This window comes from Amblyomma americanum, chromosome 2 (assembly GCF_052857255.1).
Source record: "Amblyomma americanum isolate KBUSLIRL-KWMA chromosome 2, ASM5285725v1, whole genome shotgun sequence".
NCBI classification, from domain to species: Eukaryota; Metazoa; Arthropoda; class Arachnida; order Ixodida; family Ixodidae; genus Amblyomma; species Amblyomma americanum.
In genome coordinates this window covers 124,847,794-124,870,289 of record NC_135498.1, presented here as the reverse complement: position 1 = coordinate 124,870,289, position 22,496 = coordinate 124,847,794, and the positions used below count along the sequence as shown (strand labels likewise).

Below are 22,496 nucleotides of genomic sequence, written 5' to 3'. Positions count from 1 at the left end.
ATGGATACTTTCTGGCCCCTTTATACTTGGCTGTTACACTCAATCTCGTTAGGTAATTACGTTTCGACTCACTGAAATGGTTATTCCTACTGGAGAGACATTGGTCGACTGGGATAAATGCACGGACGGTGGCTTAGTGCCTTTCTATAGCTGCCTTCAGGTTATTCTGAATCAGGAAGACTGGAATACCTTCTCATCATTTTCTTGCAGGATCCAGCCCGAGATCGGAAGTGCCAACTGTAATGGCAGAAGGGAGCCATGTGGGGACAGTTACGAAGAGTGGCGCTGACGGCAACCGGAAGTGGACTGTCCTAGGGGCATGCTTTGCTATGAATTTCATTAGCAGTGCTTTGTTTCGGAATTCTGCCGTCTTCTACCCTCACATCATGAACACCTTTCTGGTCTCCAGGGAACCGGCTGCATTGCCGTTATTCGTCTACGGAGGCTGCTTTCACTTCGGAGGTACGAAAGCGAGGATTGCGGGCAGGTTTTGCTTGCTTGTTTTCCGTCTAGCCGTGGCTAAATTTTATGTACTTTTATGTATCTGCATAAATTCAGAACACGTGGCATGATTGGGAACTGCGAAACAACTCGAAAAGAGTGCAACGATTTAAAGCATCAAATGTGCCACCGATCTCCCGAATCCTGATGGTGTCGTACCACTTTACAATTCCATAACCTCTTACAACTCTAGAATACAAACCTGGCAATGAGTATATATCGGCTTCTTCCACCTGCATGCTTAAGACTGCTGCGAATATATTCATTATGAAGAGCTGCTGCGAATATATTCATTATGAAGAGCGCCTGCCCTAAAACAGAGACGTATATCGCTGTTCAACGCTGCGTAACAATTTGCCAGGAAGAAAAACAAATATCGGTGGAACTGAAAGCGTAAGCTCATTCGGCTTTCCATTGCGAAGTAAAGGAAAAGTAGCGCATTACTGTAGAGCATTAGCAGCGCACTGCTCCTTGATATCTCTAAAGGCCGTGCATTTATTTGGGCATAGTTCCCTTAAGCAGCGTGCCAGTTCTTACAAGTAGCGTGATAGTGGCAGCTTCTCTGTAACACTCAGGTAAGCCTCTCTGCCTCGCAGGGCACTTGCAGTCTCCATATGCTCAAGGAGACTGCATGTGCCAATGTGTATCTCTGGCACCGAGAATAAAACTTATGCCTTATGCTAAATTTAAAAAAAAATGCACATAACTTAAAATCGTAAAGCGGAAGGCGCATTATTGCACACGACAAGCTCAGTTATCATTTCAGAAGGATGCATCCCTAACGAGAACTTGCGAACCAGCAAAGAAAGCGTCAGCATTGTGCTCTAACATAAAGCGAGGTTTCGCGCTCATGCTCTGGCCATGTTCACTCGCCGAGCAAGTCCTTGCCGCATCTGTCACTGACCAATATTCATGAAGTCCTTATAATATCGCTAGTTACAACTGTATATCGCTGTTCAACGCTGCGTAACAATTTGCCAGGAAGAAAAACAAATATCGGTGAAACTGAAAGCGTAAGCTCATTCGGCTTTCCATTGCGAAGTAAAGGAAAAGTAGCGCATTACTGTAGAGCATTAGCAGCGCACTGCTCCTTGATATCTCTAAAGGCCGTGCATTTATTTGGGCATAGTTCCCTTAAGCAGCGTGCCAGTTCTTACAAGTAGCGTGATAGTGGCAGCTTCTCTGTAACACTCAGGTGGGCCTCTCTGCCTCGCAGGGCACTTGCAGTCTCCATATGCTCAAGGAGACTGCATGTGCCAATGTGTATCTCTGGCACAGAGAATAAAACTTATGCCTTATGCTAAATTTAAAAAAAATGCACATAACTTAAAATCGTAAAGCGGAAGGCGCATTATTGCACACGACAAGCTCAGTTATCATTTCAGAAGGATGCATCCCTAACGAGAACTTGCGAACCAGCAAAGAAAGCGTCAGCATTGTGCTCTAACATAAAGCGAGGTTTCGCGCTCATGCTCTGGCCATGTTCACTCGCCGAGCAAGTCCTTGCCGCATCTGTCACTGACCAATATTCATGAAGTCCTTAAAATATAGCTTATTACAACTGTATTGCATGAGACCTGCGCTTCTTCGATTTACACGGACACGCTTAAGGAAAACAGATATCAACAGTGAAGCGCATTCTACCAACTGAACTTTTATTCTATTGAAGCACTATCGTTTTCTTTTCAAAAATAATGTCGCCTTTCTTTGATTCTGCTGCTCTGGAAATAACTTCAGTTGGGAGAATGCATTTAGCCGTTTTACCCTGTCCGTGTTGACTGTGTTTTGTGTGAATTCAAGCAGTGCAGCTCTCATACAATATTTAAAAAACACCTAGTTGGTTTTATTGTATGCTGTTGTGAATGCGGCATATGTACATTTTCTGTTTTCATGCCTGTGTTGTGTTCTGTCGCACTATCTCTCTAAATTAGTAACTGATATGATGAGGTTAAGCCAGCCGAAATCGCTTCGTTATGGAAGTCTTAATTACGATTTACCCGCATTTTATGTCATTTTGCGCGGTAGCTCTGCTGGGGGGCGCCATCATTCAAGTGGTCAAAGTGCGCACCGCAGCAGTCGCCGGTGGTCTTCTGCTCAGTGTCAGTTTTATGGCCTCTTACTGCGCTACTGGGACAGCGTTTCTTACGTTCGTGCTTGGAATTATGGGTGGTAAGTATTTTCTTTTTCATCAGTGTCAGCTCCTAACCACTTAATAATAATAATAATAATAATAATAATAATAATAATAATAATAATAATAATAATAATAATAATAATAATAATAATAATAATAATAATAATCAATCAATCAATCAATCAATCAATCAATCAATCTTTATTTTTTCGGTGCCCAGGAACAACCCAAAGGTCTTGGTGCTGGTACACCATTCACACGCACAAAATGTACATTTATTTCACTACAAAGGAAGACACTCAGGGGAGGTAATGCAGCAGTCAAGGCGATAGAAAAAAAAAGACACATAAACTAGGCGCGACAGCAAGCATGAAACAAAAAAGCGAGAACAAGGAAACAGCGAGAACAGGGGTAAATGAAAACAGCTAGAACAGGCAACAGACATATAGATAACTAATAAAACAATAAACAAAGAGAATGAACACAAGAACGACCGATAAGAACCAAGTACAGCATATATCAAAATACAAACAAGAATAAAGCCCATACTAATATGAACGAATAAGAGATCTCTGAAATACAAGCTAGAAATACAATCATACACAATAAGAAATGTAATTAGTGAACGCGTTACAGACAATCAGGCGTGAGTACACAGTATTAAAGAAATAATATTAATGAAAACAAGTACACGTGATGTACAATTAAGGAGAGAAAAAAACAATATAATACCGGTGCAAACGCACAAGTGTAGTAAAGACAAAATGCATGAAAGGGGAAGTTATGTATGAGAAAAAGAGTGCTCAAAGTGGAACGTCACGGACATTCAATATAAAGGAAGGGAGAGAATTTTCGAATATATCAAGGTGAGGACAAAGAGAATTAAACAACTTTTGCATTCTGTCCAGAGGGGAGAGGGAGTGCAGGAGCGCAGAAACTTGAAATGGTCTGAATTCCCTTATGCTCTTTCGCGGTACACGCAAAAGGATACGCGCTAGGAGCTGAGGGCATAGAATGTGACCATGAAGAAGTTTATACAAGAAAATTATATCTGCCCTCACGCGACGGCAGCTAAGAGAAGGAAGCTGCAGTGAGTTACTCCGTCTGGGATGAGAGCTAGAAGTTTTGCAAGAAAACCGATGTTGAAATATGCGTAAAAACTTTATCTGAACTCTGTCGATTTTTTCACAGTTCGACTGGCAAGTGCCGCTCCAAACAACAGACGCATATTCCAAAAGCGGCAAGCATATGGAGAGGTAGAGCTTTAAGAAAGGGAGTTGGGATCGAAACTCTCTCGAAAGCCTGCAGATGAAGCCGAGTGTACGCATAGCCCGTAGAGCAATGCGTTTTGTATGAGAGGAGAAGCTGAGGCTACGGTCGAAAAGTACGCCGAGGTCATTAATTTCATCAACCCTGGGCAGCGGCCTACCATTCACAGAATAAGAGTAGAGAAGACTGTGCGTTTTACGCGTAAATGAGACAACCTTGGTTTTAGATGAATTGAGAGTGAGCCCATTCTTCAAGCACCAATCAGAGAAGGCGGATATGTCCGACTGCAATGACAAGCAATCATGAAGAGTATGTATTGCCTTGAACATTTTTATATCGTCCGCATAAAGGAGAAACGAGGAGTTTTTTACCACGGAGGAAACGTCATTGATAAAAACAGAGAACAGAAGCGGGCCTAATACCGAGCCCTGAGGAACTCCGCTGGTTGGAGTGTAAACAAATGAGGTCTGTCCATTTACACTGACAAAGCAGGACCGATCAAGAAGATAGTTGCGTAAGAGGGCTACAATTGAAACGTCGATCTCAAGCAGCAGAAGCTTTTGAAGAAGTAATGAGTGAGTAACAACGTCGAAAGCTTTGCTCAAATCACAGTACACAGCGTCTACCTGACTCCTCTGAAGGATTTCAGCTGATGTATACGTCATAAAAGTCACAAGGTTAGTTGTAGTAGAACGACCTTTTATGAAACCATGCTGATTATGTATGATTACATGTTTGAGGTGGAAGGAAAGTACTTTGTGCAAAGCTAATTCAAAAAGCTTAGAGGTTGCACAAAGAAGAGAAATGGGGCGGTAGTTTGAAACATCAGATTTGTTTCCTGATTTGAAGACAGGGAAAACACGCGCCGTTTTCCACACGCGGGGAAAGGCAGAATTTTTCAAACAGTTATTAAATATCGTGGTTAAAACAGGGACGAAGGTACTATTGAAGGCTTTTATTATGGCGGCTGGAATGCCATCAGGTCCAGGGGACAAAGATGGTTTCAAACACTTAAGACTCTCACTTACTAACTTCTCGTCAAGAAGAACGGAATTAGGTGCGCCAGCTGGAAGGCATACGGAATCGCGACGTGGAGATTTGTACACGGAGGAAAAGTGTTGAGCAAAGCCGTCAGCGACGTTCCGAATTTCATTCCCATGAGAGTCAACTAAGTGAATATGACTATCAGATTTATTCGAGCGTTTGCGAACGTATCTCCAGAATTTAGTAGGACGATTAGAGGCACTATTCTCTAAATATTCTCTATATATCTCTAAATAATAATAATAATAATAATAATAATAATAATAATAATAATAATAATAATAATAATAATAATAATAATGTGAAGAATATGATGACCCGGACAAAGCAGATGACTCGTGAAAACGAAGAAGATGGCCCTGTGCGTCAGCCGTATTGCTATCGCGACGTGTGTCTGTGCCCGACCTGGTTGCCCTCGGAGTGTTCTCGCCGCTGCTCCCTTCCTCCCAGCTCTTTTGAATAAACCCCCGCCGTACATTTGGTGGAGGAGCCGGGTAAAAGCCCTGGAATTGCGCAACCGTACCCTCCCGCCACCTGCGATGCCTCACGACGTTCAACATCAAGCCGTGCAAGTGGGCCCAGCTGTTACCTGCGCCGGCTCCCTTCGCCAACGGGACCCGGCCATCTTCATTGGGTCCGATGAGCAGCATGTCGAAGATTGGCTCACGTCTTACGAGAGGGTGAGCCTTTACAACAAATGGGACGATGCCACCAAACTAAATAACGTAATTTTTATCTCACCGGCGTGGCTAACCTGTGGTATCGGAACCACGACGTGGACATCCGCACCTGGTCCGCTTTCAAGAAAACCTTCTCCGAAGTATTTGGTCATCCTGCTGTTCGGAAACTCCGCGCCGAACAACGCTTGCGTGAACGGTCTCAGCAGGTCGGCGAAAGCTTTACCAGTTACATACAAGACGTCATTGACCTATGCAAGCGTGTCAACCTCAATATGTCGGAAGCTGACAAGATTAAACACATTTTGAAGGGTGTTGACGGCGACGCCTTTCAGATGCTGGTAGCGCGCGACTTGCGCACCGTTGCTTAAGTCGTCACCCTTTGCCAAAGCTTCGAGGAGCTGTGGAAGCAGAGGCTCCTGACTCGACAGCACCTTCGACAGGTTGAGTCGCTTGCTGGACTGACACCAGCACCTGACACCTCATCGCTGCTGCAACAAATCAGACAATGTTCGGGAAGAAGTGGCGCGTCAGCTTCCTCTTCTGCCTAACCCTACAGGGAAAGCTCCAGATTTGGCTCTGGCACTTCGACACGCCATCCAAGAGCAGGTTGCCGAGGCTCTTCCACCCGCCCATCCGCCACCACCTGTCGCCGCTCCACTGACATATGCCGACGTTGTCGCCCAGACGCCGCCCCCTATGGCCGCTCCGCTGACATACGCGGACGTCGTCGCCAGACCTCGACCGCCTACCTATGCTTTGCCTCCAACACCTAACGCGCTCATCCCTCCTGCCTCTACGCCAGATCGCTCTTCTACCGAATTGTTCTTGCGCTCCATCGACGCCGATCTTCCCCCACCGCAAAGAACACAACTTCTCGACCTCCTTCATCAATTTCGCTCTTCGGCCCAAAGAAGTTTGGTGAGCGTCGAACTTCCACCGTCACCCATCGCATCGACACAGGTGCCCACGCGCCGCTGCGGCAGCGCCCCTATCGTGTGTCTCCAACCGAGCGCCAGACTATTACAGAGCAAGTCGACCAAATGATTCAAAACGGCGTCATTCAGCCCTGAAGTAGTCCATGGGCATCGCCTGTTGTCTTCGTGAAAAAGAAAGATGGCTCCATACGCTTCTGTGTCAATTACCACCGCCTTAATAAGATAACGCGCAAGGATGTCTATCCGCTCCCCGCATAGACGACGCTCTGGACTGTTTGCAAGTGGCGGAGCTCTTTTCCTCCCTCGATTTATGTTCTGGGTACTGGCAGGTCACCATGGAAGCAGCCGATCGTCCCAAAACTGCTTTTGTGACCCCCGACGGATTCCATGAATTTACTGTGATGCCATTCGGCCTTTGTAAAGCCCCTGCAACCTTCGAACGGATGATGGACACCCTTTTGCGTGGACTCAAGTGGAAAATGTGTCTATGCTGTCTCGACGACATTGTCGTCTTTTCCCCCCGACTTTGAAACCCATCTATCCCGCCTGAAGCACGTTTTGACCTGCCTCTCTGACGCTGGCCTGCAGCTCAACTTGAAGAAATGCCGTTTTGCTGCGCGTCAGCTGACAATTTTAGGACACGTTGTCTCTAAGCAAGGCGTTCGTCCCGACCTAGTTTAAACTTCGCGCTTTCGCAGACTTTCCCAAACCCACTTCCATCAAAGACTTGCGCAGCTTCTTAGGTCTGTGCTCTTACTTTCGGAGGTTTATTCGCAACTTTGCTTCGATTGCTGCGCCTTTAACACAACTGTCCGGCAGTTTCGACTTATCGATGTGGTCTCCAGCGTGCGACGATGCGTATAACACCTTGCGCCGCCTCCTCACAGCGCCGTCCATACTGCGCCATTTCGACTCGACCGCTCCTACCGAGGTCCACATGGACGCCAGTGGTGTCGGCCTCGGCGCCGTACTCGGCCAGCGCATCTGTGGTTTTGATGAATACTTTGTTGTCTACGCAAGCCGCACGCTTACGAAGGCTGAAACTAATTACTCCGTCAGTGAAAAAGTGTTTGGCCATCGTATGGGCTCTTGCCAAATTCCGCCCGTATCTCTATGGTCGCTCTTTTGACGTTGTCACGGACCATCATACGATTTGTTGGCTTTCTTCCTTGAAAGACCCATCCGGCCGCCTTGCCAGGTGGGCTCTTCGTCTGCAAGAATATGACATCCGCGTGGTCTATCGTTCCGGCCCCAAGCATCAAGACGCTGATGCCCTGTCCCGCTGCCCACTTCCAGCCGAGATCGCCAACCTTTCCACCTCTGACGTCTCCCCGTCGTCCCTTCATATCAGCGACGTGCCTTCAGAGCAATGTACTGACCCCTGGATCGCTTCTCTTCTCGACTTTCTCTCCAACCACACGGCTGCTTCTCCATCCCGTGCTCTCCGCCGCCATGCTTCCCACTTCGTGATTCGCGATAACCTCCTCTATCGCCGGAACTACTGCATCGACGACCGCAAGTGGTTACTCGTTATTCCTCGCCACCTGCGCACGAACATATGCACCTATTTCCACGCTGACCCACAATCCGGTCACGCGGAAGTCTTCAAGGCATACACCCGCATCCGGCTGCGCTATTACTGGCGCGGCATGTAAACCTTCGTACTTAAATACGTATGCGCCTGTCTCGCCTGTCAACGTCGCAAGCCATCTCCTCATCGCTCTGCTGGAGAGTTGCAGCCACTCCCTTGCCCACCACGCCCCTTTCGACCGTATCGGCATTGATTTCTACGGCCCGCTTCCATACACTGCGGCCGGCAACCGTTGGGCTATCGTTGCGCTTGATCATCTCATGAGATATGCCGAAACCGCCGCCCTTCCGTCTGCCACAGCGACAGATGTTGCCTCCTTCCTTTTGCAACGTTTCGTCCTTCGTCACGGTGCACCTCGTGAACTGCTTAGCGACCGCGGACGCGCCTGTTTGTCCGATGTCGTCACCGCCCTGCTCCGTCAGTGCAATATAATCCATCGTACCACCTCCGCCTATCATCCGCAGACCAACGGCCTCACCGAGCGATTTAACCGCACCCTCGGGGACATGCTCTCTATGTAAGTCACATCCAACCACTCGAATTGGGATCTCATCCTCCCTTATGTGACTCGCCTACAACACCGCCCAGCAGTCCACTGCTGGCTTCTCTCCCTTCTTTCTTCTTTACGGCCGTCATCCATCTGCTACAATAGACACCATTCTGCCTTATCAACCTGACGCCTCCGAATATACCCGTTTCCGAAGCCGCGCAACACGCAGAAGATTGTCGCCAAATCGCCCGGTCAGTCACAACTGACGCCCAGTATCGCCAGAAATTCCGCCACGACAACGCTCACACCACATCGCACTTCTCTCCTGGTGCGCTTGTGTGGCTCTGGATACCATCAAGTACAGACTTTCCTCGAAATTTCTCGCCAAGTATCACGGCCCCTACCGCGTCCTGGAGCGCACATCTCCGGTTAATTACGCCGTCGAACCCCTCACGCCATCTCCCGATCTCCGCCGCCGCGGCCGCGAGACAGTTCACATCCAGCGTCTCAAGCCTTACTACAACCCCTCCATATTGCAGTCGCCGTAAATCGCCAGGATGGCTCCCCTTCGCCCCGGGGGTGATTGTGAAGAAGATGATGACCCTGACAAAGCAGATGACTCGTGAAAACGAAGAAGATGGCCCTGCGCGTCAGCCGTATTGCTATCGCCACGTGTGTCTGTGCCCGACCTGGTTGCACTCGGATTGTTCTCGCCGCTGCTCCCTTCCTCCCAGCTCTTTTAAATAAACCCCCGCCTTACAATAATAATAATTCTTGGACAGCTGACACCGAGAATCCTTTCTATTCTGTCCATTGGATGAGAGTATTCGCTTCGTTCTCTTATTTTTACAGTTCCTTAGCTGCAGGAGTGATACACTGTAGCTGGCTAGATCAATTCTATTAGGGCTGATATTAGTCCAGCCATATGAAGAGCTCTTTAAGGCAGATTCCCGGATTTGTGCTCGCATAACTGTTTATGACTGTCGTGAAAGCGCGCGTCCTTGTTGTTTTGTCTTCCTGTCCTTGCGTCCTTGTTTCGGTTCACGCTGCAGTTTCCCCCTTTAGACATGTACCAACCTCTCCAGTCTTCTCGCCTGCTTCAGGAATTAAAACCTGGACCTGTTCTAAGCACGAGTATGCTCAGCTGCTCTAAACGTGTATAGGATACTTAAGAATCAATACTATTTTCTCCATGCATAATTAGAATTATGTGCACTGTCCTGCTCGTTGCACGTCGCACGGGTGGAGTAAAGAATGTTTCAGTTCTTGAGTTGTAGGCATGGGTTATTGCACGCGTGTCTCTTCCCATGTTCGACCATGATCCATGTGATGGGGAGGGTATAACAATGCGTACCACGTGTGCTTCTATTGTCGACATGGTGAGGGCTTTCAAGCTTAGGTGGGAGAAAACTAACAAAAAAGGCCTTCAAAATTGGAGCGCCGAGAGCCGTCGCCAGCAAACAAATGAACACCATATGCGATATCCTCCTGTCGTGAGTTGGTTCCCACCGTTGACATGCCCTTTTTTACAGTGCATAAAAATATACTATATTGACATGATTGCTCAATTACTTTCTATAAATATGTAATAACACCACCAATAATAATTGCTTTCCGTTTTCCTTGCTTTCCAAGACTGTCGCTTAGATTTGTGTATGTCACACCCACTCTCTAATGGAAGACTATGAAGTGGCTCTAGACCAGTTAAAAGGACCCCGGTCCTTGCGTCTTCCAATCTATGAGCCTACATACTATTACCATTCCTTTTCCCGTAAAAACTTTCCTGTATCCAGCAATTAACCGCCTGTGTCTTGGCCACTCCCCCTCACTGGGCATGTGCCAGCAGTGTCTGAGGCCTACCTACGTACCGTCCCTTCGCCTCTTCAGTTTTTTCCTGATTTACGACTTTATAATGAAACCATTGTTTCTTTTTTGGTGACGGTGATGGAAGTGGATGCTGTTGAAATTCAGTCCGCTCGGTCAAGCGCTGCGGTCCAGAGGAAACGTCTTGGCCTCCCGAATGACGCAAGCAGCCAGGCCATCGTGGTGTACTCTGCCAACAGTGATGGCTCTTCGGCTGACGACGGCTTCATCAGAGTCGTAAGCAAGAAGGCCAAACTGAGACTGCGCTAAGGTGAGGACTCGTCGTCGTCGAGTATGTCCACGATCACTACGGAGCGAGGATCATCGGCTCATACTGCCCTATTTGTACCAGAGACTCCCACCGACAATCTCAACCACATCAATAGGCAAGCCACGTCTGCGTTCCAGGAGGCCCGCCTCCAGGGAGCAACTGAAGATGTGAGGGTAAATCGTTTTAGGAATGTCGTCGCCATTGATGTCATGGACCGGAACGCGCTTGAGAGTTTGAGCAACATCAGAACGCTCGGCGGCATCAGCGTTCGCTCCCATGTCCTTCCAGGCAGTGGCACTACGGCAGGCGTCATTTACGACGTCGACGTAGCCATCCGTTACTCTGATCTGCTCATCTTGATTCAACCAGCTACCGACGGTGTAGCCATACTGCAAGCTCAGCGTCTTGGAAGGATAAAGTGCATCAAGTTGACCTTCCAAGGGTGACTGCGTTCCAACGTACGTGAAGGTTGGGCACTTTCGGCATGTAGTTAGGCCTTTCGTCCCGAAGCCTCTCCAGTGCCGGAAATGCATGAAGATAGGACACGTGAGTAGTGTGTGCAATTTGCCCATCGTGTGCCTACGGTGTACTCAGCCACACAGCGGCGATTCTTGCCGGGCAACAGTCCTTACGTGCGCCAGTTGCCGCGACCCTCATGACGCTGCCTCAAAAGTTTGTCCTTGCCTGAAAAGAGAAACGGCGATACTCAAACAAATGGCAAGAGACAATTCTACGCACAGAGAAGCTGCCGCTAAGGTGTGACGACGTCGTCGCGTCGCCCTCGTCACAGACATTCTAAAGGTCTAGCGAGCATTGAAAATGATCACCAAGAATTTCCGCAACTTGTCCTCCCCTCCGCATACTACTTTAAAGATTGGGAGCAATATCACTGGCGAGGCACAGACGGCTGTCGCAGACGGGCCTTGGCCATCCCTGCCTGAGCTACACACACCCGCAGTGACCATGCAGGTATTGCATACTGAGAGTCCCGAGCCCATTGCTAATCAAGCACAAGTCACAACTCCGGTCCAGGACCGGGACCGGCAAGTTACTTGGCCATCGCTCCCGAAGCACCCAGCACCCACCCCAGCACCGCGCACCCAGTTTGTTGAGCCTACTGCTGGTCGAGTAGTTGGTCAGGAAACGGACGAGGTCGCAGACGAGCAAGTGATTGCGATGCTAAAGCCAATCGTGAATGCCATGTGTGTGCTGCTTTCCAACATGCACATGCCAGCTGCACAGAATGCACTGCAGATGCTGGATTTGTTGAATCCAGTGCTTGCAGCTGTCCAATAGCTGGCACAACGCATCCTCCAGCCTCATCTTTCCGAGAAGTCCGATGCTTACGTTGTCATCAACATTATCAGCTTCAACTGCAAGCAGCCTTTCTTAACACTGAAACGTCTGCGCTGCCTTGTGATGTAGGGCCCTCGACCTGTTTCGCTCAGGTCGCAGCAGAAGCCCTCAACGTGTGCAGGCTACAGCTGCGGCGGCCTGTGACTTACAGTGCTTGTGTCTCTTCCTGTCGTGCTTGCTACGGACCGCATTTTTATACTTCTTCTTACTCTTTTACCCCCTCATCCCTCTCCCCCAGTGCAGGGTCGCCAATCGTAACATATTACTGGTTAACCTCCCTGCCTTTCGCCTACCACTTCTCGCTCTCTCTCTCTCTCTCTCTCTCTCTCTAATTTTGCTTGTCCTCGGGGCACTCAGTGGTATTCACCTTGACATTTACTGATTACGTTGTTTTGTTCCTTTTTAATATATGCTGCTCTCATTTGCTCGGCAACATATGGAAAGAAGCAAAATGCTTTTCGTATAGCAAAGTAATGGTTTTTAATTTGAAATGTGATTTGCGTGAGTTCCGGTTTCAGCAAACACTAAAGTCCAGCGCCAGAAATCCGTGCAGCAACGCGTGCGCAGGGACCCGTGTACCCTCAGTGTATCTGCCAAATGATCATGCAGTATTACACGAAAACCTGCAAACTTTTGATGAGTCGTGTATGCGTTGGGGAATTCAACTAACACTGAGAAAACATTCCTGCTCGACTTACTAGGAAGAAAACATTAAGCATCATTTCTTATACGCTTGGCCACAATGTTACAACAGAAGTAGATGAACCTTGATGTCACGCTTATTAATAAGCTAACCCTGTCTCGTCACATATCCGCCAGTTGCTCTTGGTTCCTTAGAAAGCTGTAGTCCCTCAAGAGGAAACTTGAGGGAGCACCTGCTCAAGCTAAGCTCTTAGCTTGCAATGCCTCCCTCAGAGCCTGAATATGCTGCCAGCGCATGGAATCCGCACAATAAGGATATATTACAACTCGAGCGAGTGCCAAGAAAAGCTGTTCGGTGCATTTTTAGTAGATACAGAAGACATATCCCCCCTCTCATTTTTGATGCAGAAATATAACATAGACTCTTGAAATCGCGTAGGAAATCCAGTTGGCTCGCATTTTTCTACAGCTGGCTTTAGGACAAGCTGAAGTTTAACTTGCCGGATTGGTTAAAGGCGCATTTTACCAGAAAGACAAGACACACGCCATCACTCCCTGGTTTCGATTGTCGCGTGAACATACATTTTTGAACAGGTTTTTTTTCCCCGGAACTATCAGGAAGTGGAATCCTTTGCCTTCAGATATTTCCGCAGCAAGCGGCATATGCATAGTCTGCAGTATCTGGAAATAAAAATAAAAACTAACTTAACGGATGCATGTGGCGGCTATAGTGTTGGAAGAAATCGCCTTATATTTGTTCCATGAATGGTTTTTGGTTGTACCGATACTAAATGGTATTTCTTTGCATAACGTTGTTCTCATGAGAAGAAACAGCCTTGGTCATGGTACACACAGACGCAAGTTCACGCGCAAGGAAAGCTTGGATGCATGAAGGGACAAGATAAAAATGTAATTGAATGAGAATCAGGGTGAGCTAAACTGTCAAGAAGCAACTCCGCGCGGATTACATGGTTAGTGCGAAAGCATGTTTTTTCTTAAAAAAACGTTCTGATGTCGGAGCTGTTAAGTGTGTGCGTTAAAACAGTTTGATTCTAACATATGAGAGCAATCAGCCTTATATACATCTTTAAAAAAGATTAGATCTTGGTCTCCACTCCTACATGATAAACATTCAATATTGCACGTTTTCATCACTATTTCGTGGTCATGTTCGCTGTATGCTATGTACTAGTGGGCTCGGGTGGCCTTCAAGCGAAATTTGTTTCGCTTTTTGCCTGAGCGTGCCCACATCTTTATGGTGTAAATAAAAATGAAATGAAATGAAAATGAAAATCATACGTCATATGTAAAAGCGGCAATCGAGCTATGGATCAAAATGGATTCTTAGGATCGAAAACTTGGACACCGTTTCATAACTAAAATGAATTTGTGAATAGGATTCGAAACAACCGATGCGAATTCATTCTCAGAGCGCACCTGGGAACAAGAGAGCCTTATCAAAATAGAGAGTTCTTCGAACCCACACGTTTTCCTAACAATAAACATATCTTCATGTAATATCAAGCTACAGGCCATGTTGCTACCGAGTGCTCTCCGCTTTCAAGCTATCGGCTGCAAGGGGGACCCAAAGTGACCGCTTCTTTATACATGAAATGACTGGGTTCTTGGACGGGTACAAATTAGACGATTTCACGGCGATATTGAAAACTTTTCGCAATTCTTACAGAGCTGGATAGATAAACTAATGTCGCATAGAACAGCGCCAATGATAAGCTTATGTGCGGATTGGTCTAATCTGACGCACATACGCCGTTCGACTGCGTGGTTGAATGATTTAATTTTCACAAAAAGTACTAACATTAACTAATTTCTCGAAATTAAGTCGACGTTCGCTTTATGGCACTAATAACACCCTTGTTGTAGCCGTTTACTGTTTATCCCATTTTACTAGAGATTACGACTTTTGATTGCAGTAGGAAAACAAGCGCAAAGGACGGAGGCAGAACAGGAACACAAGACGACGCTGGACTATTCTGTGTCCCCGTCCTTTGCGCTGGTTTGCCTTCTGCAATCATGCACCGACTCGCCCAGCTCACCACTCTACTGAATTATAGCTTTTGAGGAGCGAAACTAGCACAGCGCCCATGTGCATTTTGGCTTGTTAGCGGTTACGTTAAGTTGCTTCTTTTCTTGTTCCGAGTTTTATTAAAATATCGTTATTGTTAGCACTTTGGATTTGGTTTTTAAGCGGTTTAACGTCTTAAAACAACTGAAGCTATGAGGGATGCCGTAGTGGAGGGCTTCAGATAATTTTTACCGCCTGGGATTTTTTAACGTGCACTGGCAAAGCACAGAGCACGTGCCTCTAGCATTTTGCCTGAATCAAAATGCTGCCGCCGTGGCCAGGATCGAACCCGCGACTTTCGGGTCAGCAACCGAACACCTTACCCACCCAGCCACCGTGGTGGATGTAAGTGAACAGGTTGGCTGCATATTTACACCATTCGAAGGTTTTTGACACTGTCCTTCGCTCCAAGCTGTTCCATGAGCTAAACTGTGTAAAAAAATTGCCAGGCTTAGCTTGGTTAAGCCAAGAATGCGTTGCATATCTCGATGGAGTTCCGTGCTGCTCCGTTGACTCGATAGGCTATTGACTCGATCGCCATTGAAACTGCCCGTGTAGCAACGCTCGATCGCCTTTGAGTCGATAGACTATCGGTTCGATGGTCCTCGAAATGCCCGTGTGACAGGGGTATAAGACTGTCCCGGCGAAGGAGCGCAGCTCTTTTATACATATGCCGTGACGTCAATCATAGCGCAGCGCCCCTAGCGGGAGGAGCGGGAGTCAGGTGGTGGCTGCGGCCGGGCGCGGGGCCCAGCTTTTCCTCCGTGATGTCACGCGCCGGCGCAGCGCCCCTAGCGGGAGGAACGGGAGTGAGGTGGTGGCTGCGGCCGCGCGCGACCGCGCGAGTTCGGGCCCAGCTTTTCCTCCGGCTGTCGTGACGTCACGTCACGTGGTTTGGTGGCTGCCCGGCCGCGCCCAAGGGCTGAACTGAGTGATTGCAATATGCAACGGATTGCTATTGTCGTTTTCCTATCGCTCATAACGTGTCGGTTCCACTAGACCACAGGTTATTGATGTTTCATCATGGTTCCCACCAAGTTCTGTTCTACGGTTGCTTAACTGTTAAACATCTATGGTCTAGCTCTTCATGTGCTAACAAACACATGCGATGCCTGCGCGCTTACAGTTGCGTTCTTTCTTATACAATTAAAGCATGCATGGATGTTAACCTTGTTGACAAATCATTGTTACGTGTGCGCAGGTCTAAAACCCTGCTGTTTTGAAAAGCGTCGCCAAACGCAGCATTGAATTGTCCCTGAATGTAACCAACCTTCTATGGGTCGAAAGTAAGATATTTATCCCGATAGCCGGGAAATAATTTCTCATCGCTGTGTTACCACCCTCCGCGGTGGCTCAGTGGTTAGGCGCTTGGCTACTGATCCGGAGTTCCCTTGTTCAAACCCGACCGCGGCGGCTCCGTTTTTATGGAGGCAAATCGCTAAGGCGCCCGTGTGCTGTGCAATGTCAGTGCACGTTAAAGATCCCCAGGTGGTCGAAATTTTTCCGGAGCCCTCCACTACGGCACCCATTTTTTTCTTTCTTCTGTCACTCCCTCCTTTATTCCTTCCCTTACGGCTGGTTCAGGTGTCCGCCGATATATGAGACAGATACTGCGCCATTTCCTTTCCCCAAAAAGCAAATATTATTATTATTGTTATCGCTGTGTTACCTAAGACGCAGCTCGTTCTACGCGTAGGATGTTTTTGAATAGAATCGTTCACTTTGCGAACTAAAACCTAAACGGTACACTACGTAATTTCTCTGCAGGTACGGGACAAGGAATTATCTTCAACTGCAGCATCGTCGGAATTGGTGACCATTTTTCTTCGAGGCGAGGTCTTATCCTCGGCGTCGTTATGACCGGAGCCCCTGCAGCGTCTTTCGCCTTCCCGGCTCTATTCAACTACGCCCTGCAAGAATATGGCCTGCGAGCAACGCTTCTTCTGACAGGAGCTTTTATGTTTAATGTTGTGTTGTTCGGTCTCCTAACTGCTCGCCCAAGAAGGCAAAAAGGGCGGCCCCGGCCGTTCCCAAATGTCGTCTCTGTTTCGACATCGTGCATGTTTTTGGAGCCTCCGGCAAGAAACACAGAAATATCCTCCATTTCACCCACTGTCTTCCACGCAGAGGTAGATAAAGGCTTCAGAGGCGATAAACACGAACACCGGCGCTTCACAGCCGTGGTTAAGCCGACTTGCTCGATTTCCACAGCCAGTGCAACGACAGTGAAAAATACAAATATGTTGGGCAGTATGGACACAGAGAAAAGTATTTTGTCTGTGTCAACACGCGTATGCTCGGTTTCCGACTATTATCCACCATGCAATCTGGAGACAAGGACGATAGGGCTTCGCACAAACGTTTCAACGGAACCGCGCGTCTTATCACAACTATCTCATACGGGACTGCTTCCTAGATGGAATGATGGGACTGTAACGCTTGCACAGAAGAAGCATCAGAAATTAGCTACAGCGACTTCTTTTGCAGCAGGCTTCAGGCTCAAGTGGCTCGCACTGAGAGCAAGCACTGTCAAAATCGCCTCCAAACCACGTTTCTACGTGATTTGTTATTCTTTCTGGGCCTACTGCTTCTTCTTGGACACCTTCCTCACCGTCATTGTGGACTGTGCTATTGACAACGGCCTCGCTGTAATCGACGCTGTACACGTGCTGTCGTTTTTCTCAGCGACAGACGCTCTGTGTCGACTCCTAATTCCTTGCCTTAGTGACTGCAATCTACTGCCCACTTCTACGCTCCTAGCTTTGTCGTGTGTCGCAGCGTCACTTCTAAGTGCTTCCCTCCCGTTTCTCGCGGGAAGAGTGGGCTTCTGGACCGCGGCCCTGGCCTTGGGACTGCCGTGTGGCTACTTGAACGTCGGCCTCTCGGAAAACATCTCAGCTGTTGTCGGGAAGGAGAACCTTCCAATGGCCCTCGGGTTCGCGTCTGCCGCCGCAGCTATCGGCTCTTTCACGACGCCATTTTTAATTGGTGAGTGGGGAATTGGTGGATATTCTCTAGTGATCCTGGATTAATACAGAAAAGCAACGCTACACATCACGTTCTGCGACAATTGTGCAGGAATTAGGTGCGAGGTTTTCAAAGAAATTGAGATGTTCGAGGCGTGCACCGCATTATTGTGACATTTGAAAGCTGGCTTTTTTTTTTCAAATTCAGTGTCTCAAAGGCATTCAGCCTGTCGGCTCTGCGGTACTGCAATGAAGACAATGTATTTTTTTTCAAGCCCTTTGTTCGGGAAAGTTACTTAGAAGAAAACTGAAATCTCTAGAGAAAGTTTCCCCGATTCGTTTTTGCTTCACTTCTGAGAGTTCTGAGCGTTTTGTTGTGGTTCAAAGAGACAAGGAACATGGAGCAGGACACATACCAGAAATACGATGGTGTGTATGTGTTCTGACGTCATTTATTCCCTAACAGCTAACTGAGCATACTGAGAATTTTGTACCATTTCTTTAATGGTAAAATGTAGACAGGCGCATCATAGTGTCTTTACCATGGCAATAATAACAGACATAGTCCCCTCTTGATCACGTGTTCGCATTTGAGAACGTTAGGGCTTAGGGAATATCGTTTAGTACAAGTGAAGCAAGGTGGCGGCTCCTTTTATACCTTTTTTTTCAACATTAACTTGGCAACCGCCGCCCACGTCTGCCAGCTTAGCAAGCATAGCTTTCCTGTAAACTGTATTTGTAGGGGCGGCCTTCCCATGCACCTTTACTGTCGTCTGAAACTTGCATTAATACATAAGCTGCTGTGTAACTAGGCTGCGAGAATTCTTTTAATTTTGCGTTTCCAGCGCTAATGCATGACGTCATTAAATTTTGGGTCTCCTACTTCGAAGGCTTATTTTTTTTTTTGTAATGACGGCATCGCTACCGCAGGCCGAAGGACTACCACATTTCTAAGTAATTACTTGAGATGGTAATGTCTTTTTTTCCAATGGTCGGTGGTCTGCGAATAAGAAAATGTCAAATCAACGCGGATCTGGTAACAAACTTGAAGTCATGCTTGGCCAGCCTTCCTCGTTGGAGTTTTACGCAGTCATTCCGCAGATCTTGCAAGGGAAATAATTTGGCAGCAATGTCGTTTATTATGCAAAAAAAAACAGCAATAAACGACATTTTGCTACAGGATGTTGTGCACGTGAAGATAAATTGCGAAATCAGAATTTAACTTGACATTTCTTAATACTTCAATGGCTTCCAAACCAAACATCAAAACTTTCAACTCTGCAGCCCCAGATGCATGCTTGCCACGGGGGACTGACCAGCCGCGCAGGTGGCAATCAACTAACCGTGGTGGAGCCCTAGAGCACACATTCCATTTATTTCCATCAGATTAGGTCTCGTCCAGTTGAGGGTCTCCAGATCTCGTAACAAAATAAGAAAACTATCCCAGGTTGCACTTAAGACTGCTTAGGAGCAGTAATGCGAAAGCATTTCTGTTGACTCGGTTGCTGCGTGTTCCTTTCTTGCCTTCGCCATTTCTAAGTCGTGTTTTCGCTCTAACTTCGGTTGAACCGCATTCGAAGACGTGGGTCTCGTTGCTAGAGCGTCTAGTAAGCACATCAAAACAGTAATAATTAATTATTCTAGTAATTCACCAATTCGATCAAATTAAGAATGAATGTGTCAAGTAATCCACCAACTCAACAAATTAATTGGGCCATTTAATCAGTTACACAATAATTAATCATTTGGTGACTTAATCATGTGCAATTGATGTTATTTTTATTTAATGAATTCTGTAATTAACAAATTCATACATTCTATTATATTACCAATTAATTTGTGAAGTAATTGAGCATTTGAGCTAATTATTACTTTGCACAAATAAAAAAAGTTCTAAAGTGATTCATCTTTTGGTTACATAATTAATAAATAATGCTAATTACATAATTATTTGATCAAATATTCTATTATTCGCCCCTTCAATGGATGATTGCCAATTCGTGCGGACACGCTCTGCCGACAGGTCCTGTACACGCCACTCTTGAGACAAGAAATGCTTTCGCATTAAAAAACTGATAACGAGCCCCAGCATTTCGATGGAAGGGAAATACAAGCGGCATGTGTACTGCGCGATATCAGTGCACGTTAAAGAACTCCAGGTGTTAGAAAATATCGGAGCCCACCACCTCGGTCTCCCTCGTAGCCTTAGTCACCCTGGGACTTTAAGCCCCATAACCCAAACCAGTTTTAACTATCTTTGCACCCCCCACTGCGGCTTAGCAACTGCACAGCTTGGCTGCTGTGCTCAAGGTCGCGGTATCAAACCCTTGCCACGACTGCCGTGTTTCAGTGAAGACCAAAATGCAAAAAGGCCCGTGTGCTGTGTTATGACAGTAACCGCTAAAGGAACCGGGTGGTCGAAATGAGTTCGGATCCCTCAACTGTGGCATTTCTCATAGTCCATGTGTTGCTTCGGGACATTGAACTGCCCACACCATACCTTAACCATGTTTTTCGAAAGGTAGAACAATATGACATTTGAAAAAAAACATAGTTAAGATTCGATGAGGTATTCGTGATTAAATTGCTGAGCAGATGCTGGTTTGATTAGGGTGACGTGGGCAGTACAAGTGCCGTGCTAACTGTAAAAGAACACGAAATTTATAGTCTATAACAGTGCTGTTAATATTCGTGCTTTCTCTTTCTTTTCTTTCAGGGTTCTTCCGCGATATGTGGGGCTCTTACGACGACCTCTTCTTTCTCACTGCCGGCGCACTGGCGGCTGCTTTTGGATTGTTTACTGGAATCATAGCAATTAACTTTTTCAAGACTAGGGTGTTCGTGCTGCCTCGGTAGCCGAAAATCTGTCGAAGTCAACAGAAAGCGCAACCGCCCTCGATCGTAATCATGTGAATGTTCTGAAAGTGCGCACGACCGTGACGACTTACCTTCAGTGCCTTTCGTGTTCAGTTTGCGCTCTAGAGGCGGCTTTAAGAATTCCAGTTCAGCAAGCTGACGCATAAGGACAAACAACGGTGCGACAAAGCGGAATGATGCAGCAAGGCAGTTTATGCCGGACTCAGTGGACATCGAATTGCACGTCGGAAGGGGACGCTGGCATACTGTACAGACGTAACTAGAGAGACAAAAAATAAACTGCACTCCTTTCAGGTTGATCTACATGGTCTGCGGTCTATCGATTTGTCCCTCATGCTTTGTTACCGAGGGAATGAACAATGGGGACTCCGAACGAATTCAAGGGTGGTGACCAGTTAGGCGGCCAATAGAAGAACCCTCTTTATCACTTATCACAAGTCCCCGCAGGGGGGCGTCTACTACATGCAGGCGTTGGTGAGTGGCGACACCACGGGTTCCCGATCATCCGCAGGGACATCCCCGCAAGGGGTTGATGGTGAACCGTGCATCGCCACGGACCCGAATACCCGCGCCTAGCCGTGCGTGGCATCGCCGTGTCCGGGGAAAAGGGAATCCTGGTGGTTGAGCCGATGCCGGGTGTTTAGACCTTTAAGGCCCCTCTGTGGACGCAACACACCACTTTGGCCCCAGATTTCTGCAGACGCCACCTCCGCCTGGCCCGACCGGGACAAATTGGCAGTCGCCTTTTCCTGTCCTCCCCTCCATCTTTTACTTTCCTATCTTCTTTCTCACAACTCTCCTATCTCCTACTAACTTCTTGGTTTTTCCTTGTTTCCTGGTAGCGGAGAGTTAACATTAGCGAGGGAAAGCATATGACAGTGTAGAGCACGAGTTTCTGATGCATAGAATACGGGCTCTGGGCTTGCCAAGTTATTTTGTGGCATGGGTGTCAGCTTTCCTGGCTGACAGGGAATTTTATTGTTGTCAACGCGGGATTTCTACAAGGAAATTTCGTCAATCTAGAGGAGTGCCTCAAGGTGCAGTTCTCTCCCCTGTTCTTTTCAATCTCTTACTCAGTTCGATTCCGACCTCTCCTGATGTGGCTACATGCGTGTATGCAGACGATATAGCTTTCTTTGCTGCTGCGAGTGATTTACATTCTTTTTATATGGTGTTACAGTCGTATTTAAATTCACTTGACCGATGGTTATCTGAAATCCACTTAAGTCTCAATGCAAACAAGTGCACTTTGTTACCTTTTCCGATTTCGCAACAGGCAAACATTTCACTGGTTTGTCGTCATCACGTGATTCCTCAGGTATGTTCTCTAAACTATCTCGGGGTAACTTATAACACCTCTCTCTCTTGGCGGTCACATATAGATCAGGCTGCTGCGAAAGGGGTTCGGGCATTCGGTCTTCTGCAAAGGCTGAGTAGCCGACGCTGTGGTATGCGCCGACATGCTCTTCTGATGAGTTATAAAATGTATACCCGGCCTATCTTGGAATTTGGCTGCGTTCTGTTGTCTGGAGCGGCTGCATATAAACTGCGCTCACTTCTGCTTTTAGAGCGTGAAGCTTTGCGCCTCTGTTTGGGCCTCCCTAAATACGTGGCAAAGAATGTTTTGTATCTGGAAGCGCGTGTGCCGCCTCTTACTGCAAGGTTTCGCCTGTTGACGGTACAGACGTTTTTAAAATTTTGCGACTCGGAGCAGCATGCATCCCATTTGATCTTCCTAGGGCAGCGAGTGGAGTTCTTGGGTGTCGGTTGCTCTCGGCTTCAAACTCCCCA

At 47.3% G+C, this 22,496-nt stretch overlaps 1 protein-coding gene across 1 annotated transcript; it reads left to right on the top strand.

Moving 5' to 3' along the window:
* Positions 1–242: 242 nt before the first annotated feature.
* On the top strand, positions 243–20,935 carry LOC144120059 (uncharacterized). The gene is made up of 4 exons (XM_077652530.1): positions 243–462; positions 2,527–2,670; positions 16,630–17,850; positions 20,545–20,935. Exons 1-4 carry the CDS (start codon positions 243–245, stop codon positions 20,682–20,684), a joined length of 1,725 nt encoding a protein of 574 aa, XP_077508656.1. The 3' UTR covers positions 20,685–20,935.
* Positions 20,936–22,496: the final 1,561 nt, after the last annotated feature.